At 34.6% G+C, this 13,418-nt stretch overlaps 1 protein-coding gene across 1 annotated transcript in view; it reads right to left on the bottom strand.

Annotated features, from left to right (window-relative positions):
* The window catches only part of LOC134856541 (proprotein convertase subtilisin/kexin type 7-like), a 32,496-nt gene that overhangs the window by 9,881 nt on the left and 9,197 nt on the right, over positions 1-13,418 (bottom strand). The window contains exons 2-4 of the mRNA XM_063872809.1: positions 1,201-1,335; positions 523-611; positions 81-154 (exon numbers count right to left, since the gene is read on the bottom strand). Coding sequence (XP_063728879.1) covers positions 81-154; positions 523-611; positions 1,201-1,335 — 298 coding nt within the window. The remainder of the gene's footprint in view (positions 1-80; positions 155-522; positions 612-1,200; positions 1,336-13,418) is intronic.

Raw genomic sequence — 13,418 nt, 5'->3', positions numbered from 1 at the left:
GTTTATTTTTTTACGCTTTGCATTCAAAAATTGTGTTTGCCAGCGCCTCACAAGATTCATAAAGCATGCAGATGACTTGCCTCCAATTTTGGAGCGGGGAGCAACGCCGACGCCACACACATTGTTTGCAACAGCTCCAATCAACCCTGCACACCTGTAAACAACAAAAAAATTAAATCATACGACTAGGTTTAAGAAATCTGCATATGAAGACAGTGCCATCCCCCATATTCTGATGTTCAGTAGTTCGACCTTACATCAGCCATCATTATAAACTGAGCAGTCATTGCTTAGTGCGATCTGACAACTTGGATACCTACCGATAAGATAGCAAAAAATGATCGACCAAAATGTGGAACTCGGGAAAACTTTCTAAATGGATACTTCTAGGTGACACGTTTTTTCCGATCACACAAAATTCTGTATGGAAAAGCAAAGCTAGCAGGAATTTCGTGCGATGCAATCATAGAGCCGATTTATCCCGCAGAGTAGCCAAATTCATAAGCCATGTCGGGAACTGACCGTGTCCCGTGATGATTGCCATTCTCAATGTCCAGTCTAGGTGTTGGATCCCCATCTTCTCCATTGAGATCATAGCTGCATTTCCAACACTATACAAAACAATCCATTTATTCTACTGGCTGTTAAAACAAAATCTAGGCTCAAAAATCATGACAGAATTTTCATATAACTTAGTCAATGTTCCCTAGTACCAAGTGTTTGACCTTTTTGCGATAGCGGGAAACTTACTTTTTATAAGCTCAATACGGATATCCGAGAAAAGGCAGCACATTCAAAATAAATAACTGAGATCCAAAGTGAGCAAAAAAAATAAAATTGGGACACAATTGATTGACATAAAATCCATATCCCCGATATTAAATTGGTATCTGAGGAAAACCTTATTGAGATGCTTAATTTAACAACTCCAAACTAATGACATTCTAGGCTATTTAAATCAGTCTAGAAAATGTGCATCAACCTAACTTGTATGTGAAGCGGATTTTTACGCATGACAAGAGAGAAATTAAAATAAGTTTTGGTCTGAACATTTAATGACAAGGAGATGTATGTCACCTAAATCTCAATTTATGATGGCGCTCTCGTCTTATCAGTTCTTTGCCAGGAGTATCATATTTAATTCTTCCAGTATAAAAACATAAAAATTTTTGCTAAAAAATCATAAATGAAGTGGCTCACAAAGTTGTCTTGGATGTCTGGGTTCTCCCACTCCACTCCGTCGTCAATGATGGCGACGTGAGTGTTGTCTCCCAGAATGCCTGCTTCCCACACCTCCCAGCACTCCACATCATTGCCAGGCACTAATCTATTGACCTACAACACAAGTGCTTTCTTTTATAAACGTTTCTGCAGTTTTTAAAGGGATACAGTCGAATATAAAAACGGTGTCGCATTACTATTGGCAACTGAAAAGTTCTTCAAACTCAAGGCTGTATCACTCAAAGTCAAAACACAATTAAGATTGTTTGTATTCTCAGCAATTGTTATCGAAGAAATAATTGACACAAATCCATCCATTATTAGCGGAAAACACAATAATGGAGTTCATGCTCACTTGTCAATACTCCCATTTTGAAAAGATAGGCAACGAGATCAGCTAACTGCTTCATGTCTACCTTTTTTATTATCAAAGAAACTTAAAAAATAAATAAAACACTTTTTATCCACTTGTTTAAGCAAAAATATGATTGATACATTCTCTATTTATATATTCTGTATGAGATTTTCAATTCAACTTCCAGTAAAAAAAAAACCTATTTATTCTGGGTTGCAAACAAGAAACATCACCAAAAGATGCCTATAAAATGCATCCCGTTAATACCCACTGAGAATTCAGAAAATTACGTCCATTTTTGGAGCTAGAAGTCAAGCACGTTTCTTGTGACTGTTACATTTTAGTGTTAATAAGAGGGCTTTGCCTTACTTTTAACCGAAAAAACTCCAACCGCGAAAAATAGAGCATGAACACATTTTAAGACTCGTCCTTTAAAAAATCATCAGGACCTATTGAGTTAGGACCGAGTTGGTTAACTCATAGAGTAATTTCGGATAGGGTACACCGTCTGCTCGTCACGCTATCTTATTTTCGGCCGGATAGATTCGTGCAACTTCTTAGTCTAATACCGATCCTAATCTTACTCTTATACTATCTAGTCTCAGGTTGTTTAACTAGTCTCTGCTAGGCTCAATAGATCTAGGGTATACTGGTTTTATTGCGGCTGCTGAAGTGCTCGGGAGAGTCCAACTAATTTCTAAGTTAAATTCAAATCTCTCTGGTGCTGAAATTACAAGTAACTTCAGCACTTACAAATAAGTGGGTTGTTAGTTAGATGGATCATGATTGGTTAATATTAAATACTTTACATTGGTAAAATATCTAATTTATCCAATCATAAAATGTAGTTTAGATCAGGTTCCACCCATCCGGGTTTTACAGAGTTTTTTAGAATAGTTCTTCTGCAATTCGAAGGATGGATGATGGAAGTTGGTGTTTGGCGAACATCTTATTTCTTCTGTTTCCTTTTTGTTAAAGAAGTTCCAGGAAGCTGGAGTTAGAGACATAAGACGTTGTGTCTTCTAGTGACAACGACTAAGTCTTTGCAACAAACTCAAATCTGATTTCAGAATGGTTGGCTATGTCAGGTTTTTCTGTTCTGCGTGGAGAACTTCTTTTGTGTCTGATCTAGTTTGGGAATGGCGTGGAGATTGTGCGTGGAGGGGATGCCTGGTTACTCGGATCTGTACGTATACTTGAACATCGAGGTGGTCATTGGTCTAGTTCAATGAAGTCCTTTTCTGCGAAGTCAAGTCGTACTCTAAATCCTTTGAGTTGTGATTGTGAGTGGCATATCGATTGTGGTTGGCCATTCTCTCTCGAGCGTAGTGGGGTCGTTTTGTCTTTAGATGTTCGTCCTTGGTGTTGTATTCTGATCTATGTATTGCATAATGTAATTTACATTTTATAAAACATTTATTAGTTTAATATTTTTTAATTATGATTTTAGTTAGTTGTTTTCACAAAAGCTTTTTGTTTTAGTTCGGTTATTTTGAAGAGTTACTCACACTTGAGTAGCTCTTATTAAAATTAGAGGTGTGGTCACGAAGCGTGGATGTAGCACGGTGGGTTAGGCCGGCTATAGAGCATGCTCAGGACGTCCTTCCTGGTGGGTTAGGCCAGGAGTGGGAGTATGATTTCATGCGGTTTTTGTGAGGGGTCCTGTTATGTGACAACGTTTTATGTTGGGTTTGTTGTGGTTTTTCTTATGTTTTGTTGGTTGTGTCCTTTTTTCAAAAATCAAATTGTTTGTGGTATGGGTTTGTCTTTCGACTTTTTTGTGTTTTATTATTTCTTTCTTAGACTTTATAATAGTCTTCAAAAGAATAAATTATCCAGTTTTAAACTGGGTTAATCCGGTTTGGGTACCGTTGGTTTCCTTTTCTTAGTCATGCTGTTATTCTATGATTTGTGGTATTTAGTAAGCTGCGTTGGTTAGTTTTGTTTAGTATATGATTCCTTTCCAACCGGGTTAAAGGAAAGTTTGAAACATGTTATTATATGTTAGAGTTGTTGAGTGTGAAAACTTGAAACTGAAATTCATTATTTTAAACAATTCTTCGTGGGCGAGCTGTGCGAGTGTGGATAGAATTTCTGTGCGAATGAATGAAAATATCAAAAGGTTAGTACTGCAATTGCATTTTATTAATTTACTGCATAGAATTTGGAAATTTACTGCTAGTTATGGGGGAATTTTAAGATACAAATTTTCATTATAATTAGATTTACTGCTTGTGGGGAAAATTTTAGAAATGAATTTACTGCATTGGTATTAAATTTATAAATTTATAAGTGTAAGAGATTAATAGAATTTTTGAAATCTGTTTGATGAAATTTGCGATTTTTATTTGTCTTTTGTGGTTTTTGTAGGTGATCGTCGGATGAAGGCTAAAAATCTAAAGAAAACATGAATAAAGTATGGTGAGTTTTTAATATTTCAATTAGTTAGTTATATTCATTTAATTCATACTTACCTGTTAGTCGTCGGGGAAAAAACCGTGGGGGAAGATGTCATGAATTAGTTCTGAAGTTGTTAGTAGTTTAGCTAAGATGCGGATGATATTTTTAGTCTGAAGCAGTGGCCAAAGCAATTGAAGTGCCTTAATAGTGGTTAGTTCTTCAGTGCCAACTGCAAACTCATAAGGTGTGTTTTGGATTAGATTATATAATTTGTGATTGAATTTAGTGTTGTGGATGAATTCTAAAATTGGGATTTCTATAGGTTGTACAAACTCGTGCGGGATAAGGAAGGGTCGGGATTCTTCGGCGTTGAAGGTCTTGGTGATGGGACAGAAGATGTACATTTGGGTTATGGGGTCATAATTACGAAGAATACCATGGAGGTTAGTGTCTTTAAAACAATATGTGAAATTTAGGAAAAATGGTGAAGTGTATTTGGAATTAATGAATTGAAAACGATGGTGTGGTTGTCTGGAGGGTGTGTGTAGGTCAAAGTGATTTTGGATGAAGCGATAATAACTATATGTGTGGGTTTGTTTAGTGCGCAACATAATATCGTGTGAGCAGTGTAAATCTCTTTCGTGTGGTGCAAGGAAATGAAAGGTTAGTGAAAATATTTGGAAGCGTTCTTTAAAACTTTCGTATGCTTGTGTGTCTGTTAGTGCTTCTGAAATAATGTGATCAAACTTTCGGTCGAAGATGTTTAGTGTAAATATATATGGTGTCTTGATGAAAAATTTCTCAGTAATTTGTGGATTAGCGAAGCGATCGTCGTCTAAGAATTGATCTTGGTTAGCTCTGATGATGTTGTGATCATAGTATTCGAGTGTATATTCGTTAGCTCTAGGTGCAGTGTGTGTTTTTAGTGATTTTTTATATCCAACGTAAGTAAATTGTCTAGCGGTTAGTGGTGTAGTGAGTCGATATAGCATGTCCGTATTTCGCTCTATATCGATGTGAGTGTTAGATAAAGGTAAGCAAAGAGGGTTAGTAAAATGATAATATGAGGTCCAAGAGAGAGTGGGCATTAAAACGTATTCATCTACAAAGTTGCGTGTTTCGTTAGTGTCGTGGGGGGTGTTTAAGGTGTATTGTGGGAATGAGGGTAAGGTGATGGCTAAAAATTCTTTTGTGTTAGTATGCTTGGGGTGGTTGATGTATTCACGGGCTGTTCCTGGTTTTGCTGGGAAAGGATGGTTGGGGAACTTTCTTTTAAAAGTGCGGTAAGCTCTATTAGTGTTGAGTGAAGATTCAGTTGATGTGGATGATGGTGCTAATGATTCAGTATAATTTGAAGAGGGTGTAGGGGTAGGTGGGTTGGATGAATTTATTGTGGAGGAGATTTGGTTTATGGTTGGGGTATTAAGGTGGTAGGGTTGTTGTTGAAGGGTAATAAAATTATCTAGCTCTGGGGAGATTCGGGGGGTGTCTGGAGAATGAGATGATTGGTCAGAATGGTATGAGGAGTAGGTTGGGGTAACTTGGGAAGCATAAGAGGGTGTGGGAGTGATGGGGTCAGGGTTATTGGATAATATGGGTTGAAAAGGGGGTTGAGAAAAATTAGAAGAGTTATGAAAATTATTGGATGGGGATGGTTCTGAGTCGGCAAATTCATCGGGGGTTTCAATATTCGGGTTATTGAGTTGTGAGATGGAATATAAAACTGAGATGTGTGAATTAGTGTCGGAATTCATGCCTGATGTTACATTACTAGATGGAAAATCGGGTGGCGGAAAAGCAAAAAGTGGTATTATTGGGATTGGAGAGGTAAGATTGGTTGGGTGGGAATTTGATCGGTGTAGTGATCCAAGTTGGCGGCTCATCGTGGGCTAAAAAAATGATTATTTTGAGACTGAAAAGCGGTGGTATGGGGTTGTTCAATAATTTGTTCATAAGTATTATCATCTTGTGACTGGTGTGTCATTATATGTTGGATGGGACTTTGTGATGTGGTGAGTCGAAAATTTGGATTATGTGTGATGGCTAAATTTCGAAAATTTCGTGGGACTAGGGATAGTGGATGGTTATTTGGTAGGGGTGGTAATTGTGGTGCCGTTGGCGTTATGTCTACATTGTTATGTTCTTCGTCGTATGTATTTTGTCGTGTTGCTATTTTTGTGTTATATTCCTTTATTTGTGCGTCTAAAAGAATTTTGTTTATAGATGTAGAAAAGATTCCAAAAAATCCTGCAAAGAGTATGCGTGCTACGCTTGCTTGTCTGTTTACTTGTGTGTGTATAGCACATGTGTTGTAGATTCCTTTTAAAAGTGAGAAAAGAAATCCAATAAAGTTAAACATTGCGTATAAAATAGTCAATTTTTCTAAGATGTAGTAGGGCCATCCTAGAAAATCGAGGATCTCATTTTTGAGTGTAACAAAGCTAAAAATGTTAATTGGTGATATATCTTGGGGACGGTATTTTTCACCGTTTAGATATATATAATCTTTAATGTCTTTAAAATATCCGCTATAGTCTTGCGTGTAGATATCGGCAAATCCTGCGGTTTCTGCAAGTTTGCGTAAATTTTGGTCTATTGATTGTCTTTGTATAGTGTCCATTTGTGTTAATAATTCTTGGAATTGTTGTGTTCTAATGTGATGTTGAATATCTGATTTTGAATAGATTCCTATTGATTGTAAGTCTATATTTGGGTTTCGAGCAATAGCGCGAATGCTTTCTGGTGAAAATTTTTTGAGTGATTGCATTAATGTGGGATATGGAGTGAGAAGATAATATTTATTTTCATCAGGGTTTAGTTGTACTACATTGTGGCTATTTTCTGATCCACATGGGACTGCGGTATCCCAGAAATAGGTTCTTCGTGAAAGTGTATCCACGAAATGTACTTTATTCTTATAAAAGATAGGGATTCTTTTATAACATCGTTTATCTTCAAAAACGTATAGTGGTGATACTTTTTTAGTACAAGTATAAAACCATAAGATGTTTCCTTCATAGTCTAAAAAATTTGATCTATTTCCAGATAATAAGTATCCTGCATAGGGTATTTTTAATACTGCTAGTGCAAGTGATTGTAATATTTGTGTTCGTTCTAATTCGCATAGTTGGTGTAGTGTTTCTAATTCGGAGAGTGACATTTCTTGAAAAATTCGGCTAATTGTATAATCTAGTTTCATATCTAAATGAATATCATAGTGGATATTACCGAAATATGTAGTATTCATTAGTGATAATTCTTGTAAGCGTGTGCTTCTGGTGTCATGGGGTTTTAGATGTCCACCAGGTTGTCCGTTGCTTTTTTCAAAATTAACTGGTATATAGGATGTTCCTTCGTTTAGAGGATGACCTGTGGCATATGGGTCGATTTTTACTTTTCCAGTGGTCATGTCGAATCCTTTTTCGTATTCAACTAATATTTCAGAATATTGTGTTCTGTGAAGTGGATTCCTGTATTTACATGCAAGTTCTGATTCTTGATATATTTGGAAATGTGTCAATTTGTTTTCTATATTGTCTATGTTTCTAAAATTAGAACTTAGTTTTCGTGATGGATGGACTTGTTCATATGGAATTGATTGTATAAAATATTTTTCGTGAAATTTTATCATACGAGCGTGTATTTTTGCTACTTGAAATGTTGTACATGTATCTTCGGGGAACCAAACAATGGTTGCTTGTGTTCTCGTTGTAGGGTCGCAATAACCTTGATCATTTTTACAAGGTAATCGGATTCCTTGATAGATCATTGTATTATCTGATAAATCTCGTGTTAGTTGTATTTTTTCGAGTTGTATTTTCCAATCGAAAAACATTATTTCTTGGTATCCTTTATTTTTTGTGTCTGCTTTGCAGTTTGATGGGTCATTTATACCAATGTGTGGTATCCAATGTTTATCGTGTAGGTCATAGGTTAATCGTCCGTGTGCGCCGTTATACGGGTATTTTTCGTCTAGTTTTATATGTCCTTGGTGTCTTTCAAGTTGTGATTGATGTACAGAGTCTGGAAAAACTTGAAAATTAACTAACTTTCTTTGGGAGTTTTTATTTTGTGTGATGTTTAGTCTAAGTAATTCATTTTTACAATCGTCGGGATTGAGATGTAAAAGACGTTCTATATTACTTTGATAGAATGATTCATGGTCAAGTCGGTTTTTGTTTCCGTTCGAGACTTGTGAACAATGTACTTTCTTTTCGGAAAATGTTGCTGTGAATTTATAACCTGTAACTGTTGTTGCTCGGGCTTTTGAATAGAGTGTTGCTATTACATCTGTGGTTTCTATAGCTTGTGGTTCTGTTTCACATTGTGATACTTGATTTATTGCATATTTATGTAGTGTTTTTTTGTTCATTTTCTTCACAATCGTAATGTGTTACTAATAAATCTTGTGGTCCTGTACGAGGGGAAGGGTTTATGTTTTGATTTAAGATTACTAGAAAAAGGAGTTGGAGAAAAATTAATAATTTTAGAATATACATGTGTATGATAATCCTGAGTATGGATTATAAAATGTAATGTAGCCAATTGTGTTTTTGGTATATCTGTCGTATTTGTATATTACTTCAGTAGTTATAAACGGTGGTGGTAGTGATTGAGCTGTTATGTTAGGTGGATTTAATGGGTAGGGATGTTGGGTAATATTATTTAACTTAACTGTGATTTCAAACTTTAATTGTAAACTGTTTTGTTGGAGTATTTGAATATTGTGATCACGGATATCGTTGTGAATATCTTGGCGATATTGTAATCTATTAAGTGCCCAGTTATGAAGGCGGTTACTTTCTTGATGTTGTCCAAATAGTGGTGGAGGTGCTGTAAATGTATTCCAATCTAGTCTTAAAGGAATATTTATTGATGATTGTTCTCGATATCTGGCGTCGAGATTATTTGGAAAATTTAAGTTAAAGGGTGGTGGTGAAAATTGGCTTATTGATGGTGTTGATGGTAGTGATAATGTTTCTGGTAGTGATGAGGATGTTGTTGTATCCGTAGAAATATCTATGGGGTCATTGACTAAATTTGGTTCACCTTGTGTAAATGAATGTGTAGTCCAATATGGAAATCGTGATGTTTGGTTTGTGGGGTTGAAAGGATTTTCACGTATTTGCTCAGATGTTGGTGTTGAACCTAAGTAATCTGATGGTAGGCTTGAGGTGCTACGTTGTGAAAGAAGCGTAGGGGTTTCTGGTAATATACCAATGGGGTTTTCTGGAGTGTTTTGTGATGGGGATTGAGGTATATCAAAATGAACTCGGGGAGTTTGAAGATTTCTGTTTCGTCGAGGATGTATAATTTGTCTATTTATTTCGACTGTATTTTGGTTTTGACTAGAATTTCTTATTCTACTTAGTTCTTGTGGTAGTGTTGGGTATAGGTTATATGTTGGTTCGCTTAAAGGTGCTTGTCGTTGAACTGGTTCTAGTGGTTCTGATAAACGAGCATGTCGTTCTTCAAAAGTGTATGGATTGTCTTGAAAAGAAATTCGTGTAGATGTTTGAGGATTTTGAGTATGTGAAGGTGGTGTTTGGTTATCTTGGGATGATGTCGGTGAAGACTGACTTTGTGACTGTTGGGTAGCAATTTTTGATAGTTTTTTTTGAATTATTACTTTAGTGAGAAATTTTGTGTTTATTATAATATTCTTCCAAAAAAAGAATTAGAAGGATTGTTGCTAGGGCAAATGTGAGGATTGCTTTCTTTATACATTTACATATTGTCAAAATGAGGGATGATAAAAATGTTATGAAAATTACAAACAATAAAAAAATATCAGTTCTACTGAAAATTGTTCGTATCATTTAGACAAGTTATATGAATCGTACCTGTGGATATAATCAAGGGTTTTGGAAAGTTGGAGGAATAGTTCGAGTATAGTGTAGAAAATTAAAAAAATGTTACAAAAAATGATTAGGATTATTAGAAAAGATTCAAGTATATCAAAAAGAAATATTATCAAGGTTTCAAGTATTGTAAAAAAATGTTTAAGATTTATGAGTATTTGAGTAACTGATTGAGAGAAGAGCATTTAAGAAATGATCTCTTGGTCGAATATTTTTTGCTGTTTGAGGCGATTTTCTAGTGTGGTCGGATTATTTATTAGTTTTTTGACAAGTGGGTTGAGTTTTGTAAAAAATTGTTGGGGGCAATTTTCATGGTGACTGGGAGGTCGTCTTTTTCTTTATTTTTGTTTGTCAAATGATCCGGGGTATGGTGAGATTTTTATACTTTAGGCTAATTAAAATGTTCATTTTGTTACTTTAGGCTAAGTTAACAAATTTGCTTTGGGGGTATTCGTGGTCTGAGTTGGGGAAATATTGTTGATCTTTGGGTTATTAGATAAGGGAGGGGTACGGTATTATGGTGATATTTATTTTAGTTGTCAAGTTGGAGTGGTTTGCTTATTTTTGACCTGGAGGTCGTAAAGTTATAGTTATAGATGTGCCTGGAGTTCTATATGATTCGTCTAATTGGTCTTAGTTTAAGTTAGAGAAAGTGACGGATTGGATGAATCCTATTGGTCTATTTTGAACTAGAATTATTACGTACTTGTCAGCATGTTATTTTGAAAAATGTAAATGAAAAATGTTTCGAAGGTTTCAAGATAGTGAAGTATAATGTTAAAATTACTTTTGAAATTCCACTTTCTTTAAAATTTTAGATTGGGGGATGAATATTTTATAGTTTTTACGTGGTTGATTTCGGAGTCTTGTTGTTTTTCTATTTTCTGATTTGTCGATTTGTTCTTGGGGTATTATTTGTTCGGTCATTTTTCTATTTTTTCTTTGTTTTGGTGATTCTTTATGGTTTTGTGTATTGATTTTGGTGGCGATTGGTTTTGTGTTTTGATTTTCGGTGGGGTTATCATTTTGTTCTGTGTTTTTCAGATGTGGTTCATTTTGAATGATTTTTAATCCTGTGAAAGAATATAATTGAGTTAATTCGCGGAGTGCGTATTCTTTTGGGTAATAAGGTAATAGGTTGTTTCGATGTTGAACGATTTCTTTTTTGTTTGAGTCGGTAATTTTATATGTGACATCAGTGGGTTTTGCAATTATTTGGTATGGTCCTTTTCGAAGGGGTTGTAATTTTTTAGAAATTCCTTTTTGAGTATTAAAATTAGGTATTAAAACAAATGTTCCAATTTTTAATTCGGAGGCTGGTGTAAAACGTGAATTGATTTGTTCATTAATGTTTCGTCTTTGTAATAACTTTTTTGTTATTTTTTGATAAATTTCATTGTGTTTTTTATCTCTATTTAGAATCCATTCGGTGTGTGTACCGGAGGCTAGTTTAAGAATTTGTGGGTGATGAAAATGATCTTCATCGTGTGTATGTAAAGGTAGGTTATAACAAATTGAGTCTTTATTTGGTTGACAATAACCTTGTGCGTTTTTATGAGAATTTGCTGTAAACATTATTGGTTTGCGTGGTTTTTGGTTAAAAACCATTTCGTATGGTGACATTCCTAAAGTTGTCGTTATTTGTGAATTATATGCTAAGGGAAATAATTTTACATCTGCTGACCATTCGGTATATTTTGTATCATTTCTGTTGATGATACATCTAAGATATTCTTGTAATGAACGGTTCATACCTTCGACTAAGCCGTTTGTCCAAGGTGCATGAGATGTACGTGGTTTGTGTTTAATGTTATATAAATGACATAGTGTGATAATTTCATTATTTATGAATTCTGTACCGTTGTCTGTAACTAAAATTTCTGGTAGTCCGAATTTTGCTATCCAGTGTTCATAGAGTGTTGTGTAAGCGTAATAAGCGTTACAATGTGGTACTGGGTTAAGTGCTACATAATGTGTAAATGCGTCAACAATTACCATAATGTACGAGTTTCCTTCTGATGAGGGTGAAATTGGTCCTTTAGTATCAAATGAGATACGATGATTAAAGTACAAACTTTGTCCTTTAAAATCTTGTTTTTGTGCTATTTGTTTTTGATTTGGGTAAGGTTTATTTAGTTGACATACTATACAGTCATTGCATAGTACTTTTATCCAAATTGGTGCATTTGGGAAGTAAAAATTTTGTATAAAATTTGAATATGTTTTTTCTGATCCAGAGTGTCCTTTAATATTTTGTGTATGTGAAATATTAAAAGCTATAAGAATCATACTTAAAGGGAGACATGGAACTGTAGATTCATTCAGGTTATACTCTAAAAGGTCTGTATTTTCGTTAATTGTTGTGTTGTTAAATTTGCGAAAGTATCGGAGGAGTGTTTTGTTTCCTAGAATGGTTGAATCTGCTTTGACAGGTTTAGTTTTATATTTGTGCCATGATTTTAGTTGTCTAATTATCGGGTCAAGATTTTGATATTGTTTCAGTGTTGAAATTGTAATCGTTTCTGTTGGAGGGAGAAAAATGTTTTCAATTTCGAATTTAGATAAGGGTATTGTATCAAGTGGGTCGTGAAGGTCAAAAACTTGATTTATTGTGTATTTTGAATCATTTGTTTGTGGTCCTGATAAATTTATTTTATCAGTTAAATCTTCTTTTTCAATTAGTGGAAAATGGTCTTTCTTAGGCGGGTGTTGTTTTGTTCGTTTTTGTTGGGTGTTATTTTTTATCCATTGAGAATATGGGATTGGTTTGAAAGTTGATGTTCCAAGTAAATCAACTTCATAATGATTATTTTGACAATCTAAATAAAGTGGGAAATGTTGTAAACTATTTATTTGTGATTGTTCAATATCAGTTTTTACTGCATATTTGCATTCCAATCGGGGTGATGTTTCGTTTTCTGCAAGGTAGAATTTTATGTTTTTGGGTATTTCAACTGTTGTTTTTCGTGTAAGTAATTCAGGTGGTGTATTTCGACTTAAGGTGTCTGGTAATGCAAGATTTTTTCCTGCAGTCCAAACTATATGTAATTTTGGAAATTTCATTAGAATTAGTTGAAATCTGTAAACTCGGTGGTTTGGGTTAGATTTTTGTGTAAAGAGAAAGATGATTGGTTTATGGTCTGTGAATAGAACTGTTGGATGTTTTGATCCAAGTATCAGAAATTCATATTCTGTCAGTGTATATATTATGGCTGTACATTCTCTCATTAGAGTTGAGAGTCGTAGCTCTGCTTGAGTGAATAATCGAGAATTTGCTGATATGAGGTTCATTTTATTTGTACCATTATGTGATTGTAATAGTGCTGCACCGATGCCAAAGTTCGAAGCATCGCACATTGCATAAAATGGTTGATTTGAATCTGGAATTGTGTTTGAAATTTGTTCAGTTAAAAGTTTCTTTATTTCTTCAAATTGTGTTTGATGTTCTGTGTTCCATTCAAAATTATTTTGTTGTCTAAGGATGTTATAAAATGGTCGTAGATATAATTGCATTTTATAAACATATTTACTTAAAAAGTTTAACATTCCAAGAAATTCTTGGATTTTCTTTTTATTTGTTG

Source organism: Symsagittifera roscoffensis, unplaced genomic scaffold, assembly GCF_963678635.1.
Source record: "Symsagittifera roscoffensis unplaced genomic scaffold, txSymRosc1.1 SCAFFOLD_93, whole genome shotgun sequence".
Classification (NCBI taxonomy): Eukaryota; Metazoa; Xenacoelomorpha; order Acoela; family Convolutidae; genus Symsagittifera; species Symsagittifera roscoffensis.
The sequence above is the reverse complement of the archived record's forward strand: the minus strand, read 5'-3'. Positions and strand labels throughout refer to the sequence as shown.